This window comes from Pseudophryne corroboree, chromosome 7 (assembly GCF_028390025.1).
Source record: "Pseudophryne corroboree isolate aPseCor3 chromosome 7, aPseCor3.hap2, whole genome shotgun sequence".
NCBI classification, from domain to species: Eukaryota; Metazoa; Chordata; class Amphibia; order Anura; family Myobatrachidae; genus Pseudophryne; species Pseudophryne corroboree.
In genome coordinates this window covers 23,796,854-23,821,364 of record NC_086450.1, presented here as the reverse complement: position 1 = coordinate 23,821,364, position 24,511 = coordinate 23,796,854, and the positions used below count along the sequence as shown (strand labels likewise).

Below are 24,511 nucleotides of genomic sequence, written 5' to 3'. Positions count from 1 at the left end.
CACAAGCTGTATTCCCAGCAGGTGATAATCAAGGTACCCCTCATGCAACAGGGAACGGGGTATTATTCCACGCTGTTGTGGTACCGAAGCCGGACGGCTCGGTGAGACCGATTCTAAATCTAAAATCTTGAACACTTACATACGGAGGTTCAAAGTCAAGATTGAGTCACTCAGAGCAGTGATTGCGAACCTGGAAGAAGGGGACTACATGATGTCTCGGGACATTAAGGATGCTTACATTCATGTCCCAATTTACCCTTCTCACAAAGGGTACCTCAGGTTTATGGTACGGAACTGTCACTATCAGTTTCAGACGCTGCCGTAGGGATGGTCCACGGCACCCCGGGTCTTTACCAAGGTAATGGCCGAAATGATGATACTCCTTCGAAGGAAGGGAGTTTTAGTTATCCCTTACTTGGACGATTCCCTGATAAGGGTAAGATCCAGGGAACAGTTGGAGGTCGGTGTAGCACTATCTCAGGTAGTGTTGCGGCAGCACGATTGGATTCTCAATATTCCAAAATCGCAGCTGATTCCGACGACTCGTCTTCTGTTCCTAGGGATGATCCTGGATACAGTCCAGAAAAAGGTGTTTCTCCCGGAGGAGAAAGCCAGGGAGTTATCCGAACTAGTCGGGAACCTCCTATAACTGAGCCAAGTCTCAGTACATCAATGAAATTGTTCTGGGAAAAATGGTGGCTTCCTACGAAGCAATCCCATTCGGCAGATTCCACGCAAGAACTTTCCAGTGGGACCTGCTGGACAAATGGTCCGGGTCGCATCTTCAGATGCATCAGCGGATAACCCTGTCACCAAGCACAAGGGTGTCTCTCCTGTGGTGGTTGCAGAGTGCTCATCTTCTAGAGGGCCACACATTCAGGACTGGGTCCTGGTGACCACGGATTCCAGCCTGCGAGGCTGGGGGTCAGTCACACAGGGAAGGAATTTCCAGGGCTTATGGTCAAGCCTGGAGACATCACTTCACATAAATATCCTGAAGCTAAGGGCCATTTACAATGCTCTAAGCTTAGCAAGACCTCTGCTTCAAGGTCAGCCGGTGTTGATCTAGTCGGACAACATCACGGCAGTCACCCACGTAAACAGACAGGGTGGCACAAGAAGCAGGAGGGCAATGGCAGAAGCTGCAAGGATTCTTCGCTGGGCGGAAAATCATGTGATAGCACTGTCAGCAATTCCGGGAGTGGACAACTGGGAAGCAGACTTCCTCAGCAGACACGACCTCCACCCGGGAGAGTGGGGACTTCACCCAGAAGGTACTGAGATTGATAAGATGGAGAGGAGTAAGCACTATATTCGTGGCTCCGGATTGGCCAAGAAGGACTTGGTAACCGGAACTTCAAAAGATGCTCACGGAGGATCCGTGGCCTCTACCTCTAAGAAGGGACCTGCTTCAGCAAGGACCCTGTCTGTTCCAAGACTTACCGCGACTGCGTTTGACGGCATGGCGGTTGAACGCCGGAACCTGAAGGAAAAAAGGCATTCCGGATGAAGTCATCCCTATCCTGATCAAAGCCAGGAAGGATGTAACCGCAAAACATTATCACCGCATTTGGCGAAAATATGTTGCGTGGTGCGAGGCCAGTAAGGCCCGACGGAGGAAATTCAACTGGGTCGATTCCTACATTTCCTGCAAACAGGAGTGTCTATGGGCCTGAAATTGGGGTCCATTAAGGTTCAAATTTCGGCCCTGTCAATTTTCTTCCAAAAAGAACTAGCTTCAGTCCCTGAAGTTCAGACGTTGTAAAAGGGGTACTGCATATACAGCCTCCTTTTGTGCCTCCAATGGCACCTTGGGATCTCAATGTAGTTTTTGGGTTCCAAAAAGTCACATTGGTTTGAACCACTTAAATCTGTGGAGTTAAAATATCTCACATGGAAAGTGGTCATGCTGTTGGCCCTGGCCTGGGCCAGGCGCGTGTCAGAATTGGCGGCTTTATCCTGTAAAAGCCCTTATCTGATTTTCCATTCGGACAGGGCGGAATTGAGGACTCGTCCTCAGGTTCTCCCTAAGGTGGTTTCAGCGTTTCACCTGAACCAACCTATTGTGGTGCCTGCGGCTACTAGGGACTTGGAGGACTCCAAGTTGCTAGAGGTTGTCAGGGCCCTAAAAATATATGTTTCCAGGACAGCTGGAGTCAGAAAATCTGACTCGCTGTTTATCCTGTATGCACCCAACAAGCTGGGTGCTCCTGCTTCTAAGCAGACTATTGCTCGTTGGATTTGTAGTACAATTCAGCTTGCACATTCTGTGGCAGGCCTGCCACAGCCAAAAATCTGTAAATGCCCACTCCACAAGGAAGATGGGCTCATCTTGGGCGGCTGCCCGAGGGGTCTCGGCTTTACAACTTTGCCGAGCAGCTACTTGGTCAGGAGCAAATACGTTTGTAAAATTCTACAAAATTGATACCCTGGCTGAGGAGGATCTGGAGTTCTCTCATTTGGTGCTGCAGAGTCATCCGCACTCTCCCGCCCGTTTGGGAGCTTTGGTATAATCCCCATGGTCCTTTCGGAGTTCCCAGCATCCACTAGGACGTCAGAGAAAATAAGAATTTACTTACCGATAATTCTATTTCTCATAGTCCGTAGTGGATGCTGGGCGCCCATCCCAAGTGCGGATTGTCTGCAATACTTGTACATAGTTACAAAAATCGGGTTATTATTGTTGTGAGCCATCTTTTCAGAGGCTCCTCTGTTATCATGCTGTTAACTGGGTTCAGATCACCGGTTGTACGGTGTGATTGGTGTGGCTGGTATGAGTCTTACCCGGGATTCAAAATCCTTCCTTATTGTGTACGCTCGTCCGGGCACAGTATCCTAACTGAGGCTTGGAGGAGGGTCATAGGGGGAGGAGCCAGTGCACACCAGCTAGTCCTAAAGCTTTTACTTTTGTGCCCAGTCTCCTGCGGAGCCGCTATTCCCCATGGTCCTTTCGGAGTTCCCAGCATCCACTACGGACTATGAGAAATAGAATTATCGGTAAGTAAATTCTTATTATCTCCATTATATTTCCGACCCACCCTTTTTAATACATATGACAAGCCATATGTGTTGTGGTAAACCTCCGAAAACATCAGAGTGACTCGGATAAAATGTGGGATAAGCTTTTGTGGTCAGATGACACAGAAATGGAGCTTTTTTTTGCTGTATATGGCACAGTTCATAGCACTGCCCACGCCTCGGCGGCTTGGGTATATTTCTTAGACATGGAGTGGTATCCTATTGGTAATTTTTATCGTGATCTTTGCCCAGGGGCTATTATCGGCAAAACATGTGCACTGCAGTTGGGGCAGATGTAATATGTGCAGAGAGAGTTAGATTTGGGTGGGGTGTGTTCAAACTGAAATCTAAATTGCAGTGTAAAATAAAGCAGCCAGTATTTACCCTGCACAGAAACAATATAACCCACCCAAATCTAACTGTCTCTGCACATGTTACATCTGCCTCCCCTGCAGTGCACATGGTTTTGCCCAACTGCTAACCTATTTGCTGCTGCGATCAACTCTGAATTACCCCCTAAGTGCGCTGATGTTAATGCAGTTTTATCTGATAAAACATTTCTGCAAACGTGATCAAAGTGCTGCAGAAGATACACGGACAGCAGCACAAACTCCAGGCTGCGTCCTCATCCGATGGCTCAAGACTAGACCCGCCCCTAGAGCGTCTCAGGGTCTGACTGCTGAATGCGTTTGCATTATCATAGGATTTATATGGAAGAAATAACATTGGCATTACCCATATTCATTACTGACTACAATGTTTTCTTTCCATTGGAAAAGTTTACCAAGTCCTGTTACCGTTTTTTAACTCTTTGTTCTCTCATCTCCTAGGTACATATCACAACGAAGACGGCCGACGATGAGATCAGCACCGTGTATGCTTTGGACAGCAACGGGCGTGTTGTGTCTCAGAAGCCGTCACACCTAGGACACGGTGAGCGGAACACACAGAACCGTAGCTTTTATCCTTAGTAGTCGTTCTCACATCTTTCTGTTCTGCTTTCCAAATGGGTGATGGACTAACAGTGTGAGGACTAGGGGCAGGCTGTACGCTGTCTTATAAGACCCCGTTTCTTTCACTGATGAAAGCTCTGCTGCTACTGTAACTGGAAGTACTGGTGCAGCAGCATGCAGTGTAGCATTTAATTGAGAAAACTGCTTGGAGCATTAAATCTGGTTCCTGGACATGGGGGGTGATTCCGAGTTGTTCGCTCGCTAGCTGCTTTTAGCAGCTTTGCACACGCTAGGCCGCCGCCCTCTGGAAGTGTATCTTAGCTTAGCAGAATTGCGAACGAAAGATTAGCAGACTTGCGAATAGAAATTTCTTAGCAGTTTCTGAGTAGCTCGAGACTTACTCCTACACTGCGATCAGCTCAGGCCGTTTCGTTCCTGGTTTGACGTCACACATGCCCAGCGTTCGCCAGCCACTCCCCCGTTTCTCCAGACACTCCCGCGTTTTTCTCTGACACGCCTGCGTTTTTCCGCACACTCCCAGGAAACGGCCAGTTTCCGCCCAGAAACACCCACTTCCTGTCAATCACACTACGATCACTTCAACGAAGAAATTTCTTCGCTCGGATGTGAGTAAATTTACTAAGTTTTGGGCTAAAATACTTACCGCATGCGCACTGAGAACCATGCGCATGCGCATTTTTGCCTTAATCGCTCCGTTGCGAAAATCGGCAACGAGCGAACAACTCGGAATGACCCCCGTGGTGCAGAATAAGTGCCGGTACTGAGGATCAGGAATTGGTGGATGTCACTGAGCAGCTGGTAGAAATGCTACCCCAATTATTGCCGATGTCAAATGCTTTTGCCATCGGTGTTGGAGAGCCAGATGGTTTTCCTCCATCGATGGCACAGCATAACCAACTGTTTTTATTTTTTGGCATTTTTTTTAGAAGGTGACGAGACACAGAGGATAGCTCAGCCCCTGAATACACTCAAAGTTTCACCCCAGGTTCTGCTTGGCCCATGGGCCAGTCAGTCAAAGAACAGGGATGACCATCGGTTGGTTACCAACTATCCATTGCATAGTTGGTAACCATCGATGATGGCCACTTGCCATATCTACATTGATGATGAGTGTGATGGGAACGGTTTTGCAGCTGTTCGCTGACTGAGGGGAATTTTCGCACAGCGTACACGTGCAATCGCACACTTGCACGGGGCGGGTTTTCACTCCCATTGGGCGGCGACTATCTGATCGCAGGACGGTGTAATTTGCAGCCCTGCGATCATGTCTGGATTAGTCCTATAGTCATTGCTCAGTCTTAGTTGCACACTAGATGGCGCTGTTCACTTTGTAAAATGACTTCCCTGCTGTTAAAACACTTCACCCCGGGAGAGTTAAGGTTGTTGAAGGAAAATGTTTTTACGTATATTGGGGGTCATTCCGAGTTGATCGCTCGCTAGCTACTTTTAGCAGCCGTGCAAACGCATAGTCGCCGCCCACGGGGGAGTGTATTTTCGCTTTGCAAGTGTGCGAACGCCTGTGCAGCCGAGCGCAACAAAAACATTTTGTGCAGTTTCAGAGTAGCTCTGGACTTACTCAGCCGCTGCAATCACTTCAGTCTTTTTGGTCCTGGAATTGACGTCAGACACCCGCCCTGCAAACGCTTGGACACACTTGCGTTTTTGCAAACACTCCCAGAAAACGGTCAGTTGACACCCACAAACGCCTTCTTTCTGTCAATCTCCTTGCGATCGGCTGTGCGAATGGAATATTTGCTAAATCCATCGCCCAGCACCGATCCTCTTTGTACCCGTACGACGCGCCTACGCAAAGGTGTAATAAAATGCTTATTTTTCACTTTTATTTTTGTGTTAGACTGTTATTTGATTATTTTTTAAATGTGAGTTTATTTTATTTTTGAGTAACTCCTAGGGGTATATTCACTAAAGTGCTGGTTTACAGAAGTAGAGCGGTCCATCCATAGCAACCAATCAGATTCTATTTATCATTTATCTGGCACCTTCTAGAAGATAATAGCTAGAACCTGGTTGGTTGCTATGTGCATCATGTACGCTTCTGTAAACCCGCACGTTAGTAAATATACCCCCTAGTCTAAGAGTTTCCAGCGGTCATCTTGTTTTGTTTAGTCTTCATAGATCTGTTGTTTCGCCTGCAGGCACCACCGTCTCTGTCATTAAACTGTTCCGGAACTTGCCGGTAAGAAAACAGTATTATTCCACCAGCAAGAAGTGCAGAGAAGAGCTGAGGAAGATCCAGGACCTGCTAATGGCCTATGGGCTTATTCAGCCGCACGTGAGGATTGTGCTAATACACAATAAGGTCATTATTCTTTGTTGTTATCTATGTAGTGGAACCGTCATCATCTAAGGGGTATATTCAGTCGTATCCATTCCAACATGCATTTGTCAGAATGGATCCGACAAGGGCTATTGATGTCGGATTTGGCCGTTCCTGACCATCTTGAATCCGACTTTAAAAAAAGTCGGATTGAGATGAGAGAGCTGAGAGGAGGAGACGGGGGAGAGCAGCGGGGAGACGCGGAAGAGCAGCAGGGAGATGGGGAGAGCAGCGGGGAGATGGGAGAGAGCAGCGGGGAGACGGGAGAGCAGCGGGGAGACGGGAGAGAGCAGCGAGGAGATGAGGAAGCTGAGAGGAGGAGACGGGGGAGAGCAGCAGGGAGACGGGGGAGAGCAGCGGGGAGACGGGGGTGGGGAGACGGGGGAGAGCAGCAGGGAGATGGGGGAGAGCAGCGGGGAGACGGGGGAGAGCAGCGGGGAGACGGGGGAGAGCAGCGGGGAGATGGGAGAGAGCAGCGAGGAGATGAAGGAGCTGGGAGGAGGAGACGGGGGAGAGCAGCAGGGAGACGGGGGAGAGCAGCGGGGAGACGGGGGAGAGCAGCGGGGAGACGGAGGATAGCAGCGGGGAGACGGAGGATAGCAGCGGGGAGACGGGGGAGAGCAGCGGGGAGACGGAGGATAGCAGCGGGGAGACGGGGGAGAGCAGCGAGGAAATGAGGGAGCTGAGAGGAGGAGACGGGGGAGAGCAGTGGAGGAGAAAGGGGAGAGCAGCGGGGATACGGGGAAGAGCAGCGGGGAGACGGGGAAGAGCAGCGGGGAGACGGGAGAGCAGCGGGGAGACGGAGGATGGCAGCGGGGAGACGGGGGAGAGCAGCGGGGAGATGGGAGAGAGCAGCGGGGAGACGGAGGATAGCAGCGGGGAGACGGGGGAGAGCAGCGGGGAGATGGGGGAGAGCAGCGGAGAGACGGGGGAGAGCAGCGAAGAGACGGAGGATAGCAGCGGGGAGACGGGGGAGAGCAGCGGGGAGATGGGGGAGAGCAGCGGAGAGACAGGGGAGAGCAGCGGGGAGACGGGGGATAGGCAGCGGGGAGACGGGGGATAGGCAGTGGGGAGACGGGGGATAGGCAGCGGGGAGACGGGGGAGAGCAGCGGGGAGACGGGGGAGAGCAGCGGGGAGACGGAGGAGAGTAGCGAGGAGATGAGGGAGCTGAGAGGAGGAGACGGGGAAGAGCAGTGGGGAGACGGGGAAGAGGAGCGGGGAGACGGGGGAGAGCAGCGGAGAGACGGGGGAGAGCAGCGGAGAGACGGGGGAGAGCAGCGGAGAGACGGGGGAGAGCAGCGGAGAGACGGGGGAGAGCAGCGGGGAGACGGGGGAGAGCAGCGGGGAGACAGGGAAGAGCAGCCGGGAGAAAGGGGAGAGCAGCGGGGAGACGGAGGATAGCAGCGGGGAGAAGGGGGAGAACAGCGGAGGGACGGGGAAGAGCAGCTCCCTCATCTCAATCCAACTTTTTTAAAAACCTGTTGGATTTGGCCCCATTTGCGACAGAAGCACGCTGATTGGCTTTGGCCCCATTTCCGACAGAAGTACGCGGATGTCTTCCGCCAATCCACATGTTTTCTGACAAGTCGGGAATCCCCGACTTGTCTGACAAAATCTGCCCCTGTTGAATAGGGCGGAACCCCTTTCAACCTAAATCAGTCGGAAACTGCCGTCTTTCCGACAAGACGGCAGCGTCCGACTCTAATTGAATATACCACTAAGTCTGATGGACGTGCTCCGCTTTATACAGTCATTCTTCTTCCAGTCGGAAAGGTCTGATCGTGTTTTCTTTACGGGAGAACTCGGGAATGATCACAACAGTGTATAATTATAATTGTAGGTGCAATGTGCATAGGGGGTCTCCGTATATCAGCAAGGGTGGGAACACGGCGGAGACGTAATAATGACAGAGCTACAACCACAGCCCCCGAGTGGGATGTATAAAAGTCTAATGTTCTTGGCTGTAAATAACTGTCAGAGCTGTTTGCGCTAATGTGTAAGATAGTCTGGGGGAGATTTACTAAACCGTGGAACAAGATAAAGAGCCAGCCAGTCAGCTCCTAGCTGCCATGTTATAGGATGTGTTTAAAAAATGACAGTCAGGAGCTGATTGGCTGGTAGTTTATCTCCGTCTACTTTATATCTCTCCGAAGCTTAGTACATGTGACTGTAAATGTTTTCCATGTGTACGGTTCTTCTGATTAAAAAAATATTCTTACCAATAAGTCGCGGTGCTGAGGTGAAATGTGTGTACTTCCGCTGTGCTCAGACGATCGCACCGACGCTGTCAATTCCAAGCACGAAAAATGATCTGTCAAAAGACTTTTGTGCTGTACTGTATATATACATGGTGTATGGGTTAGCTTTGCTAGCAGTGAGGTCTTGGGTTCGATTCCCACCGTGGCACTAACTGTGGAGTTTGTATGTTCTCCCCATGCTTGCGTGGGTTTCCGTCCGATGCCCCAGTGTCCTCCCACACTCGGAAAATATACTGGAAGTTTAATTAGGTCCTGACAAAATAATTAATACTGGTTTGTGTGTGTTGTGTGTGTGTGTGTTGTGTGTGTGTGTGTGTGTGTGTGTGTGTGTGTGTGTGTGTGTCGGCCCAGGGGCATATGCAAATGGCCAAATATTATCTGTAAAGTGCTGCAAGATATATTTGCAATATAAAAGTAACTGGTAATAAGTTATATTGCGGGGGGAGGCTTGCTGGGACTTGTAGTTCTTATGCAAAAAACAATATTCTTTAATTTTCAACAAGGCTATCAGCCCCCCATCCGCAGCCCATGGATGGGGGGGACAGCCTCAGGTTTCACCCCTGGCCCTTGGGTGGCTGGGGGGGGACCCCTTGATTTAAGGGGTCCCCACTCCTCCAGGGTACCCCGGCCAGGGGTGACTAGTTGGGTATTTAATGCCACGGCCGCAGGCAGCGGTATAAAAGTGTCCCCCGGCTGTGGCATTATCTGTCCAGTTAGTGGAGCCCGGTGCTGGTACAAAAAATACGGGGGACCCCTACGCTTTTTGTCCCCTGTATTTTTTGCACCAGGACCAGGCGCAGAGTCCGGTGCTGGTTGTTAAAATACGGGGGATCCCCTGTCATTTTTACCCCCGTATTTTTGCAACCAGGACCGGCTCAAAGAGCCCGAGGCTGGTTATGCTTAGAAGGGGGGACCCCACGCATTTTTTTTCCTGATTTTAACCCATTCCCACCCCTTCCCACTAAAAACCATGCTCTCTCTATTTTAGTCAGTGAAAAAAAAATAATGGCCCTCATTCCGAGTTGTTCGCTCGCAAGCTGCTTTTAGCAGCATTGCACACGCTAAGCCGCCGCCCTCTGGGAGTGTATCTTAGCTTAGCAGAAGTGCGAACGAAAGATTCTCAAAATTGCGAATAGAAATTTCTTTGCAGTTTCTGAGTAGCTCGGGACTTACTCTGCCACTGCGATCAGTTCAGTCAGTTTCGTTCCTGGTTTGACGTCACAAACACACCCAGCGTTCGCCCAGACACTCCCCCGTTTCTCCGGCCACTCACGCGTTTTTCCCAGAAACGGCAGCGTTTTTTCACACACTCCCATAAAACGGCCAGTTTCCGCCCAGAAACACCCACTTCCTGTCAATCACATTACGATCACCAGAACGAAGAAAAAACCTCGTAATGCCGTGAGTAAAATACCTAACTGCATAGCAAATTTACTTGGCGCAGTCGCAGTGCGAACATCGCGCATGCGCAATTAGCGGAAAATCGCTGCGATGCGAAGAAAATTACCGAGCGAACAACTCTGAATGACCACCAATATTATTTAAAAAAATCTGTAAATAATACTTGTGTCTCCTAATAGACAAACCAAGTACATAATCCCTTCTAATATAAATAGATATGCTATTAGCAATAAAAAAAACACTAAAAAAAACATGTTTTCAATTTTTTTTATTACATTCCGCCAGCAAAGTGTGGCGGAATGAAATTGACGAATTTACTGTCGAAAAGCACTGTTGTCGAATCGACAAACTTCAATTGAATATACTTTTGTCGAAAAAAGCCGCATTTTTAACAGTGCAGACATGTCGAATTTGAGAAATGTCGAATTTGAAAAAGTCATTTTTTTTGTCGAAAAGCACGGTATTGCATTGTCGAATCAAATTCGACATGTTTTTTGTGTCGAAAATGGCCCATTTTTCGACATTTGCGGCAATTCGACCGCAATTGCATATACCCCATAGCTAGTGTTATTAACCTGCTTGAGAGTTGATGTTTACTTGTTAAACTTTCTTATTCTAATGTAATATCATCGGAATACAGTGCGGAACCCACGCACACACTCCATGTAACGTCATACGTTACATACAGACAGATACCCAAGTGAGCGGTCACTAACACTCTGCACCATTTACAACAGGTATGAGATTACAACTGTATGTTATATGCAATAGGTAGCACCTATCCTTGTGTATCAGTGGCTGTTTCCCGATAGAGTGTAAGCCTGCGAGCAGGGCCTTCCTACCTCTATGTCTTGCTTTATTACTGTTTGTGCCAAATTGTAAAGTGCATATAAGTAATTGTTAATATATAAATATCTAAAATCCACTAGTATATCCCTTTGGCAAAGTATGACTGCCCTCCAATTTAATAATTATTGCTACTCACTTCCCAACTCCTTTAATATGGGATGGTGATGGTCAGACTGTTGTCGGATGTCAACGTTAAGTACTTTGGTTAGGGTTATGGCTAGGCACTAGGGGTACAATTATGGTACGCCTGTGGAGGGATGGCTGGGGGTAAGGTTTAGGCTGGAGGGGGTTGACAGGGTTACGCTGCAGGGGATGCGGTTAGGGTTAGGCTGCAGGGGAGGGGTTTAGGGTTAGGCTGCAGGGGAGGAGGTTAGGGTTAGGCTGCAGGGGAAGCGTTTAGGGTTAGGCTGCAGGGGAGGTGGTTAGGGTTAGGCTGCAGGGGACGGGGTTAGGGTTAGGCTGCAGGGGAGGCGGTTCGGGGTTAGGCTGCAGGGGAGGCGGTTAGGGTTAGGCTGCAGGGGAGGCGGTTAGGGTTAGGCTGCAGGGGAGGCGGTTAGGGTTAGGCTGCAGGGGAGGCGGTTAGGGTTAGGCTGCAGGGGAGGCGGTTAGGGTTAGGCTGCAGGGGAGGCGGTTAGGGTTAGGCTGCAGGGTTGGCAGTTAGGGTTAGGCTGCAGGTGAGGAGGTTAGGGTTAGGCTGCAGGGGAGGTGATTAGGGTTAGGCTGCAGGGGAGGAGGTTAGGGTTAGGCTGCAGGGGAGGCAGTTTGGGTTAGGCTGCAGGGGAGGCGGTTAGGGTTAGGCTGCAGGGTAGGCGGTTAGGGTTAGGCTGCAGGGGAGGCGGTTAGGGTTAGGCTGCAGGGGAGGCGGTTAGGGTTAGGGTGTGGTGGGTGGTTAGGGTTAGGCTGCAGGGGAGGTGTTTAGGGTTAGGCTGCAGGGGAGGAGGTTATGGTTAGGCTGCAGGGGAGGCGGTTAGGGTTAGGCTGCAGGGAAGGCGGTTAGGGTTAGGCTGCAGGGGAGGCGGTTAGGGTTAGGCTGCAGGGGAGGCGGTTAGGGTTAGGCTGTGGTGTGGTGGGTGGTTAGGGTTAGGCTGCAGGGGAGGCGGTTAGGCTGCAGGGGAGGAGGTTATGGTTAGGCTGCAGGGGAGGCGGTTAGGGTTAGGCTGCAGGGGAGGTGATTAGGGTTAGGCTGCAGGGGAGGAGATTATGGTTAGGCTGCAGGGGAGGCGGTTAGGGTTAGGTTGCAGGGGAGGAGGTTATGGTTAGGCTGCAGGGGAGGCGGTTATGGTTAGGCTGCAGGGGAGGCGGTTAGGGTTAGGCTGCATGGGAGGCGGTTAGGGTTAGGCTGCAGGGGAGGCGGTTAGGGTTAGGCTGCAGGGGAGGTGATTAGGGTTAGGCTGCAGGGGAGGAGGTTATGGTTAGGCTGCAGGGGAGGCGGTTAGGGTTAGGCTGCAGGGGAGGTGATTAGGGTTAGGCTGCAGGGGAGGAGATTATGGTTAGGCTGCAGGGGAGGCGGTTAGGGTTAGGCTGCAGGGGAGGAGGTTATGGTTAGGCTGCAGGGGAGGCGGTTATGGTTAGGCTGCAGGGGAGGCGGTTAGGGTTAGGCTGCAGGGGAGGCGGTTAGGGTTAGGCTGCAGGGGAGGAGATTATAGTTAGGCTGCAGGGGAGGCGGTTAGGGTTAGGCTGCAAAGAAGGCGTTTAGGGTTAGGCTGCAGGGGAGGCGGATAGAGTTAGGCTGCAGGGGAGGCGGTTAGAGTTAGGGTGTGGTGGGTGGTTAGCGTTAGGCTGTGGTGTGGTGGGTGGGTGGTTAGGGTTAGGCTGCAGGGGATGCGGTTAGGGTTAGGCTGCAGGGGAGGTGGTTAGGGTTAGGCTGCAGGGAAGGAGGTTAAGGTTAGGCTGCAGGGGAGGCGGTTAGGGTTAGGCTGCAGGGGAGGTGGTTAGGGTTAGGCTGCAGGGAAAGAGGTTAAGGTTAGGCTGCAGGGGAGGCGGTTAGGGTTAGGCTGCAGGGGAGGCGGTTAGGGTTAGGCTGCAGGGGAGGCAGTTAGAGTTAGGCTGCAGGGGAGGCGGTTAGACTTAGGATGCAGGGGAGGCGGTTAGAGTTAGGCTGTGGTGTGGTGGGTGGTTAGCGTTAAGCTGTGGGAGGGGACGGCTTGGGTTAGCTAGGGTTAGACTGTGGGGGATGGAATTAAAAGTAAGGTTAAAATACTTGCCAATACCTTTTGGTCAGGGTCTTGCTGTCGGCATTCTGTCCGTAGGGGTGATAACTGCCGGGATATCGATACCATCCCTTTATTACAGCCCTGGTAACTGATCATGCGCTCTTCTTCAGGGGCGCTTTTTTCCCTCTGGCTGTGGGCGGTTCCATCCTTCATGATCTCCGTGATCTTATTTGTTTTGCGCATTTATATTTTAATCAGCTACGAGTTTTTAATCCCTTTATTTTTACATTAAACCTGAAATACTATGATATTTACTGGTATTTTTGTTGCTGGGGTCCAATTAGGATATATCAGATTTATACAAATCCCATGTATCCTCTGGCTCATCCTCTGAGTGGCCGTGAAAGAGAACATTCAAAGGGTCAGAGACAACAGATGAGCTTTATGTGTTCATGTCAGTGTACGCACATTACCTATCTTTGCACAAGCTTTGAGGGGGGGAAAGCCTGCAATCCTGTCCTGCTGCATTCTGCCTGCTGAGCACAAGAGGTCAGCGTTGAGGTGCGGTTGAGCGTGCTATTCCTTTTAGCACTGTGTCATAGAGTATCATTACAGGTGCAGGCGTGAAAGAGGGATAACAGAAAAATCCTTAATGTGTACGTTGGCAGAAGCGGCCCCGGGATGGTTAGGATATTAGTAATATAAATCATAGGATAACTGCGGCCATTGGTATAAATGGCACGGCTGTGTGGGGTAGCTGTGCCAGGAAGCTGAACGAGCACAAAGTTCAGGGCTGGACTCCTGTTCCATCTGATGGGAGAGCTGGCAGCTCTGCCTCAGGTCAGCATTTGCTGGAAGATTGAATGTAGTGTCAGGAGGTCATAGCGCCCAAGATAAGCTGCTCGGGATTTATGACAGGCAGAACGATGGCCGAGACCCAGAGGACAGGTACATGCAGTTCTGCAGCGCACTCATCCTGGCAGGAAACCTGCCCCTGAATACGTGACGGGGGATGGACGGGGCAAAACCTATTTTTGGAAAGGCAAGAGGAAACAAACGCTTTGCCAACATATTATTCTAGTGCATCATTTCCATCTTTGGTACAGTGTCATCTGAGCGTGATGACGCTGGAAGTGCAGGGTTTTTTTTACTGCGCGGTCCAAATGCAGAGCCGGTGTGCCGTGTTATGTGCGAGTCCCCGCCTTGCGTGGCCGCTCGTCTAGATGACATATGCAAGGAAATGGCGCTGTCACTTGTGCAAAATGAACGCAATAGTAACATCGTGTTATCCCCACAGTAGCAAAAGACTAATTGCTCATTGCTTTCTATCCATGAGACTAATACATCTGTAATTGGGGCAATTCCCAATTCTGCCAATGGGCAGTATTCAATTGAAGTGCCGGTTTTCCACCCTGTCGGAAATTCCGACAAGTCGAAAAACACATGGATGAGCGGAATCTCTGCTCATCCATGTGTTTTTCGACAGCGGCGCTGTCGAAAAATGGGCCGTTTTTCGACCATTCATTTTCGCCCATGTGATAGGGCGGAAATGAATGGTCGAAAGGGAGGCGGAAACGGTCCGCTTCTGTATAGGCTGCAGTTGGATCCTCGAATATACCCCAATGTCCAAACCTGCAAAATCCAACAAGTTGGACAATTTCGATTTGCCGATTCTGACCAAAAATTGATGGAATTGATGAGTTGAGATTTTTAACATGTTGTATTTTGGCGATTCCCCGCCCCCCCCCCCCTAGAAATTGCAGATTAGCATCGGGGAATCCCCACTTACCTGTATAATAAAATCACGTCATGCTGTACATATAATGGGTGTAATACGCTTTACCGGCAGTCGGGATGCCGACAGTCAGAAGACAGACCGCGGCATCCCAATGGAGAGAATCCCGACAGGGGGCAGGTAAGTATACTTACCTTCCCCAATACCTCCCATCCCTGCAGCCTAAACCTAAGACTCCCACTCCCACAGCCTAACCCAAATCCCCCACCACGCAGTCTAACCGTCCCTTCCCCGCAGCCTAAACCTAAGCCTCCCACTCCCGCAGTCTATCCCTCCCTTCCCAGCAGCCTAAACCTAATACCCCTCCACGCAGCCTATCTCTCCCTTTCCCGCAGCCTAAACCTAAGCCTCCCACTCCCGCAGCCTAACCCTAATACCCCTCCACGCAGCCTAACCCTCCCTTCCCCGCAGCCTAAACCTAAGCCTCCCACTCCCGCAGCCTAACCCTAATACCCCTCCACGCAGCCTAACCCTCCCTTCCCCGCAGCCTAAACCTCCCACTCCCGCAGCCTAACCCTGATCCCCTCCTCCACGCAGCCTAACCCCCCACATCCCCGCAGCCTAAACCTAAGCCTCCCACTCCCGCAGCCTAACCCTCCCTTCCCCGCAGCCTAAATCTCCCACTCCCGCAGCCTAACCCTCCCTTCCCCGCAGCCTAAACCTCCCACTCCCACAGCCTAACCCTAATCCCCTCCTCCACGCAGCCTAACCCCCCACATCCCAGCAGCCTAAACCTAAGCCTCCCACTCCCGCAGCCTAACCCTCCCTTCCCCGCAGCCTAAACCTAAGCCTCCCACTCCCGCAGCCTAACCCTAATACCCCTCCACGCAGCCTAACCCTCCCTTTCCCGCAGTCTAAACCTAAGCTTCCCCTCCCTGCAGCCTAACCCTAACCACCTCCTCCACGCAGCCTAACCCTCCCCATCCCCACAGCCTAACCCCCCCATCCCTGCAGCCTAAACCCAAGCCTCCTCTCCCTGCAGCCTAACCCTAACCCTCCCTTCCCCACAGCCTATCCCCCTCATCAACGCAGCCTAAACCTAAGCCTCCTCTCCCTGCAGCCTAACCCTAACCCCCTCCTCCACGCAGCCCAACTCTAACCCCCCATCCCCACAGCCTAACCCCCCCATCTCCGCAGCCTAAACCTAAGCCTCCTCTCCCTGCAGCCTAACCCTCCCCTCCACGCAGCCTAACCCTCCCTTCCCCACAGCCTATCCCCCTCATCAACGCAGCCTAAACCTAATCCTCCTCTCCCTGCAGCCAAACCCTAACCCCCTCCTCCACGCAGCCCAACTCTAACCCCCCATCCCCACAGCCTAACCCCCCCATCTCCGCAGCCTAAACCTAAGCCTCCTCTCCCTGCAGCCTAACCCTAACCCCCTCCTCCACGCAGCCCAACTCTAACCCCCCATCCCCACAGCCTAACCCCCCCATCTCCGCAGCCTAAACCTAAGCCTCCTCTCCCTGCAGCCTAACCCTAACCCCCTCTCCACGCAGCCTAACCCTCCCTTCCCCGCAGCCTATCCCCCTCATCAACGCAGCCTAACCCTCCCTTCCCCGCAGCCTACCTCCCTCGTCCACGCAGCCTAACCTTCCCTTCCCCGCAGCCTAACATTAACTGTCCCCTAGGGGGCTAACACTAACAGTGGGGTTCATACATGATTGATATGCTAGGTGTTGGGATTTCGTCGTCTGCATTTTGTCTGGTGTCGGAGCTACGGAGCCTGCATACTGCCCGTGTGTCGTCATTCTGGCGCCAGGATTCCGACTACGGCATCCCGACCGCATGCCCATATAATACTTTAATCTAGGACAAACAACAAAGGGGGTTATTCAAATCTGATCGCTGCTGTGCGTTTTTGCACAGCGAGCGATCATTTACTAACAGTATGCGCCGCAATGCGCACATGCGTCGGACAACAACAAAGGGCATCGTCGGTCAGCGACGGGGTGGTGCGAAAATTCTAATCGCATGGGAGTTCGCAAGGTGATTGACAGGAAGAGGCTGTTTGTGGGTGGCAACTAAGCATTTACTGGGAGTGTCCAGAAAATCGCAGGCGTTCCCAAGCGTTTTCAGGGCGGGTGTGTGACGTCGGCTACGGCCCCGATCAGCCTGTTCTCATCACACTGGAGGAGTAAGTCCTGGGCTGCGCAGTGACTGCACAAAGTGGACTTTAGCAGCTCGACGTACACGTGCGATCGCACACTTGCACGGCGCACTTTCCTTTTACTCTGGTTGATGGGACGTGAGCACATTGGCACAGTTACTAGGACCATGCTCTCAGCACTCAGTTTGGGCACCTGCCTCGTACGGTGATGCATTGGCTTTGTCAGGCCGTGCCATTCTCAGAACTAAATGTGAGCGAGAGGCTGTAACGATCTGAACATTTCCGCACATTTGGCACCAGACCGCGCGTTAACATGTTTCATCCAGGACAGGAACGTGAAGTCAGAGCAGGTAGTTACAGTGACACAGGACACAGGAAAAGGTGCCAAGCGAGTAAAAATAAACCAGCGCTCCCAACGATTATCCAATGTGCGTTACCGAGTAAGGTCTGCCTGAGATTCTATGTATCTGCAGAGAGGTAGCAGGTGCGGTTGTCCCGTACACAGTATTGGGGGTCATTCCGAGTTGTACGCTCGTTATTTTTCCCCGCTACGGAGCGATTAGTCGCAAACTGCGCATGCGCAATGTTCGCAGTGCGGCTGCGCCAAGTAAATTTGCTCAAAAGTTTGGTATTTTACTCACGCCGTTACAAGGTTTTTTCATCGTTCTGCTGATCGTAGTGTGATTGACAGGAAGTGGGTGTTTCTGGGCGGAAACTGGCCGTTTTATGGGAGTGTGCGGAAAAACGCAGGCGTTTCAGGGAAAAACGCGGGAGTGTCTGGAGAAATGGGGGAGTGGCTGGGCGAACGCTGGGTGTGTTTGTGACGTTAAACCAGGAACGAAACTGACTGAACTGATCGCAGTGTAGGAGTAAGTCTCGAGCTACTCAGAAACTGCTAAGAAATTTCTATTCGCAATTCTGCTAATCTTTCGTTCGCATTTCTGTTAAGCTAAGATTCACTCCCAGAGGGCGGCGGCCTAGCGTGTGCAATGCTGCTAAAAGCAGCTAACGAGGGAACAACTCGGAATGAGGGCCATTGTACACTGATACTGCACCTGTCGGGCACACACAGCCGCACTTCTGCAAGTTACAGAGTCATGGGTCAGATATGTACTCACAGATACAGATCGTATCCACTAATGTGAGATACTGCTGCGGTCTGTGACTGTGGACGTGAAACCGGACAACACCGCATTGTAATGGACGGCAAGCAAACTCTCAGCCATGGATCAGTAGTAACAAGTCGGCAGATGCCGCGTACGTAGCTGCAGTAAGTGTGACTGTGTAAGGTGTAGATTGATGTTTGCTAAACAGTGCGTCTGGAAAATATTCACAGCGCTTCACTTTTTCCACGTTTTGTTACGTTACAGCCTTATTCCAAAATGGAATAAATTCATTTTTGCCCTCAAAATTCTACACACAAAACCCCATAATGACAATGTTGCAAATTTATTAAAAAAAGAACAACAACTAAGAAATCACACGTACATAAGTATTCACATCCTTTGCCATGAAGCTCAAAATTGAGCTCGGGTGCATCCTGTTTCCACTGATCATCCTTGAGATGTTCCTACAGCTTAATTGGAGTCCACCTGTGGTAAATTGTTGATTGGACATCATTTAAAAAGACACACACCTGTCTATATAAGGTCCCACACTTGACAGTGCATGTCTGAGCACAAACCAAGCATGAAGTCAAAGGAATTGTCTGTAGACCTCCGAGACAGGATTGTCTCAAGGCACAAATCTGGGAAAGGGTACAGAAAAATATCTGCTGCTTTGAAGGTCCCAATGAGCACAGTGGCCTCCATCATTCATAAATGGAAGAAGTTCTGTACCACCAGGACTCTTCCTAGAGCTGGCTGGACGTCTAAATTGAGCGTTCGGGGGGAAAGGGCCCTAGTCAGGGAGGTGACCAAGAACCCGATGGTCACTCTGTCAGAGCTACAGCATTCCTCTGTGGAGAGAGGAGAACCTTCCAGAAGGACAACCATTTCTGCAGCAATCCACCAGTCAGGCGTGTATGGTTGCGTGGCCAGACGGAAGCCACTCCATAGTAAAAAGCACATGGCAGCCCGCCTGGAACTTTCCAAAATGCACCTGAAGGACTCCCAGACCATGAGAAACAAAATTCTCTGGTCTGCTGAGACAAAGGGCCTAATTCAGCCCTGATTGCAGCAGCAAATGTGTTAGCTAATGGGCAAGACCATGTGCATGGGGGGGGGGGGAATATAACATTTGCAAAGAGAGTTAGATTTGGGTGGGTTATATTGTTTCTGTGCAGGGTAAATACTGGCTGCTTCCTTTTAACCCTGCATTTATATTTCAGTTTGAACACACCACACCCAAATCTAACTCTCTCTGCACATGTTACATCTGCCCCACCTGCAGTGCACATGGTTTTGCCCATTAGCTAACAAATTTGATGCTGCAATCAGGTCTGAATTAGGCCCAAAGATTGAACTCTTTGGTGTGAATGCCAAACGTCATGTTTGGAGGAAACCAGGCACCGCTCTTCACCAGGCCAATACAATCCCTACAGTGAAGTGGTGGAGGGAGCATCATGATGCGGGGATGTTTTTCAGTGACGGGAACTAGTCAGGATAGAGGGAAAGAGGATTACAGCAATGTACAGAGACATCATGGATGAAAACCTGCTCCAAAGCGCTCTTGACCTCAGACTGGGGCGACGGTTCATCTTTCAGCAGGACAACGACCCTGAGCATACAGCCAAGATATCAAAGGAGTGGCTTCAGGACAATTCTGTGAATGTCCTTTAGTGGCCCAGCCAGAGCCCAGACTTGAATCCGATTGAACATCTCTGGAGAGACCTGAAAATGGCTGTGCACCGATGCTTCCCATCCAACCTGATGGAGCTTGATAGGTGCTGTAAAGAGGAATGGGCAAAACTGGCCAAAGATAGGTGTGCCAAGCTTGTGGCATCATATTCAAAAAGACTTGAGGCTGTAATTGCTGCCAAAGGTGCATCAACAAAGTACTGAGCAAAGGCTGTGAATACTTATGTAGTGATTTCTTATGTAGTGATTTCTTAGTTTTCTAGTTTTATTACATTTGCAAAAATGTCAAAACTTTTTTCACGTTGTCATTATGGGGTATTGTGTGTAGAATTTTGAGGGAAAAAATTAATTTATTCCATTTTGGAATAAGGCTGTAACATAACAAAATGTGGAAAAAGTGAAGCGCTGTGAATACTTTCCAGATGTACTGTAATTTGCGCTTTATATCATTATGGCAGTACTAGTATTTGCAAACCATCATTCGTCATGTGGCTAGTTGTGTAGTGTGCTGCAGGGGGTTCTTTCTTATTCTTTCTCTCTCTCTGCCACCCTTCTTTTCGCTTGCGTCATAGAGGATGCTGGGGTCCACATTAGTACCATGGGGTATAGACGGGTCCACCAGGAGCCATTGACACTTTAACAGTTGGAGAGTGTAGGCTGGCTCCTCCCTCTTTGCCCCTCCTACCGGAGGAGCCTGTCACAGCTAGGGGAGCTCTACAGACTTTCTCTAGTAAAATTTATTTTTAGAGTTTATTATTTTACAGGGAGGCTGCTGGCAACAGCCTCCCTGCTTCATGGGACTAAGGGAGGGAGCAGTGTCCGCCCTGCGGGGTCTGAGCCGCTATCTCCGCTGACAGGACACTGAGCTCCTGAGGGGATAGATCGCTCCCCGCCACAGGGGATCGCTCACCCCAGCAGCATGCCGCCACCCCCTTACAGAGCTGAAGATCAGTGGCAAGTGAGTCACCAACCCCCCTAGCAAGCGGGGGACCGGTGTGAAGATGGCGGCATCAGGGTAGGAGTGCAGTATTAAAAGCGCTCCTGAGGCTCAGTGGTACATAGTGCGGCGCTGTGAGGGGCGCCCTGAGCCAGCGCCTACACCCTACACTGGTCACACAGCCTGTCGGGGTCCCGGGATCCCTGCAAGCATAATTCCTCAGGCCAGTATAATCAGATGAAGAGCGGGAAGACAGCGCCATTTTGGGGGCTGAGCTTCTTCTCAGAGTGGACCCAGCAGCGTTCAGCGCCATTTTCCTGCCTGCACAACGCTGTCAGTGAAGAGCAAGTCCCTCCACAGCAACTCCAGCTATCTCTCACGGTACCAGGGGGTTGTAGAATGGGGGGGGGGGGGGGGGCTGTATACAGGCTGTGTAACCTATTAATGTGCACAGTCAGCGCTGATAGGGGTCTCCCTTTATATTAAAAGCGCTGTGTGTGGGTTGGCTCCAATCTCTGTGTCTCTCTTACCATTCTTGGGGGGAAAACTCTGTCTGTCCTCACCTGTGTGTGTGTGGAGTGTCTATGGTCTCCATTTAGCTATGTCCAGGGAATCTGTGTCATATACTGCAGAGGATATGTCTTCTCAGGATGATCCCATTCCATGTAATTAGGATAGCACTGGTTTACCACATACACCAGCAAGGGAGCCTGAGTGGTTATCCTCTATCTATTTCTAACAGGGTTGCACAAAATGAATCTACAACTCAGGCTGTACAGAACTCTATGGCAGTCTGGCCCAGTTCTGGTACCTCAGGGCTCCCCGCTGTATATTCACATAAACGTGCTCTAGCACAGATCGTGCAGGATGACACGGATACCGATTCTGATACTGCAGACAGTGATGGGGATGTGTTGCGGGGGGCTGCATCTCTTGCAAAAGGGGTGCAGTTGATGATAGAGGCAATTAGGGATGTTTTGAATATTGCTGATACAACACCCGAGCAGGTCGAGGAGGCTTATTTCACTGAAAATAATAAATCCTCGCTAACCTTCCCTGCGTCAAAGTAATTAAATGCTATTTTTTAAAAAGCTTGGGAATACCCGGATAAAAAAATTCCAGATACCTAAGAGGGTTCTGGTAGCGTTTCCTTTCCCGGTAGAGGATAGGAAAAAATGGGAAAACCTGCCTATTGTTGATTCGTCTGTATCCAGACTCTCAAAAAAGGTGGTTTTACCTGTTCTAGGATCTACAGTCTTGAAAGAGCCGGCTGATCGTAAAATTGTACGCTTTTGTGGACAAATGGTAGGGGTCTGAGGCACTGGTATGGGAACTGAATCTTTTGTACACTGGCCCAAATCCTGCAGGCTGACACTGATGACGACATGTCAGACGCAAAGGAGGGTGAGATGGACTTGGTTGGGGGGGGGGGGGGAGGTGATGCAGGTCTGTCACATGGGGTACAGGCTCTGATAGAAGCTATTAGAGACGTCCTTCAAATTCCTGATAAGGTGACAGAGGAGGATGAGGAGTCCGATTTTAATGTAAAAAAGAAATGCTCTACTACTGTTCCTGTATCAAAAGTGTTGAATTCTCTGTTTGAAGAAACCTGGGTTAATCCTGATAAAAAGTTTCAAATCTCTAAGAGATTACTCATATCCTTCCCTTTTCCTCATAATGATAGGAAAGTATGGGAAACCCCACCGATTGTTGACTGATCAGTATCTTGGTTGTCACGTAAGATAGTCTTACCAGTCCATGTGGAAGCCTTCTTAAAGGACGCGGCTGACCGCAAAATTGAGACCACTCTCAAATCCCCTGTACACAGCTGCTGGGGTGGCCCAGAGACCCACTATAGCTTGTGCATGGATCACTAGGGCCATTGCTAAATGGTCAGGTAATCTAATTGACGGGTTAGATTCCTTATCCAGGGGGCAGATCATTTTACTCCTACAACATATACAGGACTCTGCAAATTTTATGGTGGAGGCCATAAAAGAAATTGGCTTGCTCAACGCATGCACCACTGCCATGGCAGTGTCAGCACGCAGGGGCTTGTGGCTACGCCAGTGGACTGCGGATGCGGATTCCAGGAAAAGCGTGGAAAGCCTACCATTCACCGGTGAGGTCCTGTTTGGAGCTGAACTAGATACGTGGCTATCCAAGGCTACGGCGGGTTAAGTCACATACTTTCCTTCCACAGCCCCCCCAGCTAAGAAGACCAAACTCTGCTCCAACTCTGCAGCACTTTCGGTCAGCCAAATATAAAAGTAAAACCAAAGGTTCTTCTACAGCTGTCAAAGGCAATAGAGGTAGATCCAGAAATCAAGCAACTGCAGGTTCACAGGAAAAGAACTCCGGTTCTGCTTCCTCAAAGCTTACAGCATGATGGTTGACCGCACTGCCTGGGATACAGGCAGATGGGAGCCCAATTAAAATATTTCAGTCACATATGGGCAACATCATGCCAGGATCCCTGGGTCAAAGATCTTATCGCCCAGGTCTACAGACTGGAGTTTCAGGAACTCCCACCTCACAAATTATTCAAATCAGGCTTACCAGCTTCTCAAGAAGCATGTACAACTTTACAGGTAGCAGTTAAAAAAACTGGTACAGACTCAGGTTCCAGTTCCACTTCAGCTGCAAAACAAGAGTTATTATTCCAACCTGTTTGTGGTACCGAAACTGGACGATTCGGTAAGGCCCATTTTAAACCTTAAATCACTGAACCCGTACTTACGGCTGTTCAAGATAAAGTCTCTGAGAGTGGTGATCTCAGGTCTGGAGGAGGGGGAATTCCTAGTGTCTCTGGATATCAAGGATGCATACCTTCATATTCCGATTTGGCTGCCTCATCAGGCTTACCTAAGGTTTCCATTACAGGACTCTCACTACCAGTTCCAGGCCCTGCCATTTGGCCTCTCCATGGCACCAAGGGTGTTCACCAAGGTAATGGCAGAGATGATGTTTCTCCTCCGCAAACAAGGAGTGAACATAATACTGTACTTGGACAATCTGCTGATAAAAGCTCCATCCAGGGAGAGGTTGTTGGACAACATTGCCCTTTCAACCCGACTACTCCAGGATCACTAGTGGATTCTGAACCTACCAAAATCTCACCTGGAACCAACACGGAGGCTTTCGTTCCTGGGGATGATACTGGATATGGAGGCACAGAAGGAATTCCTTCCATTAGAAAAGGCATTGGTAATTCAGTCGATGGAGCGGGATGTTCTAAAACCAACCCGGATATCGGTGCATCTATGCATTCGCCTTCTGGGGAAGATGGTAGCCTCTTACGAGGCACTGCAGTACGGAAGGTTTCACGCAAGGCCCTTCCAGCTGGATCTGTTGGACAAATGGTCCGGATCGCATCTTCACATGCACCAGAGGATACGTCTGTCACCAAAGGCCAGGTTTTCTCTTCTGTGGTGGCTTCAGAGTTCTCAATTGCCCGGGGGCCGGAGGTTCGGGATTCAAAATTGGATTCTGCTAACCACAGACGCAAGCCTCAGAGGATGGGGAGCAGTCACCCAAGGGGAACAGTTCCAAGGAAAATGGTCAAGTCAGGAAACTATTCTTCCAATCAACATTCTGGAACTAAGGGCCATATACAACGCCCTTCTACAGGCATCACATCTTCCTCAAGATCACGCCATTCAGGTTCAGTCGGACAATGTGACCGGTCGTAACGTACATAAACCAACAGGGCGGAACGAATAGCAGAGAAGCAATGTCAGAGGTAACAAGGATTCTCCTCTGGGCAGAAAGACACGCTGTGGCGTTGTTGGCAATCTTCATTTTTCCTCAGAAGACACAACCTCCACCCAGGGGAGTGGGGCCTTCACCCGGAGGTGTTCAGGTGCTTGGCTGGTTGGGGAT

The 24,511-nt window shown here is 50.4% G+C and overlaps 1 protein-coding gene across 1 annotated transcript in view; it reads left to right on the top strand.

Moving 5' to 3' along the window:
• Positions 1-24,511, top strand: part of PMS1 (PMS1 homolog 1, mismatch repair system component) — a 228,726-nt gene that overhangs the window by 96,350 nt on the left and 107,865 nt on the right. The window contains 2 exon segments of the mRNA XM_063932749.1: positions 3,849-3,951; positions 6,149-6,312. Coding sequence (XP_063788819.1) covers positions 3,849-3,951; positions 6,149-6,312 — 267 coding nt within the window.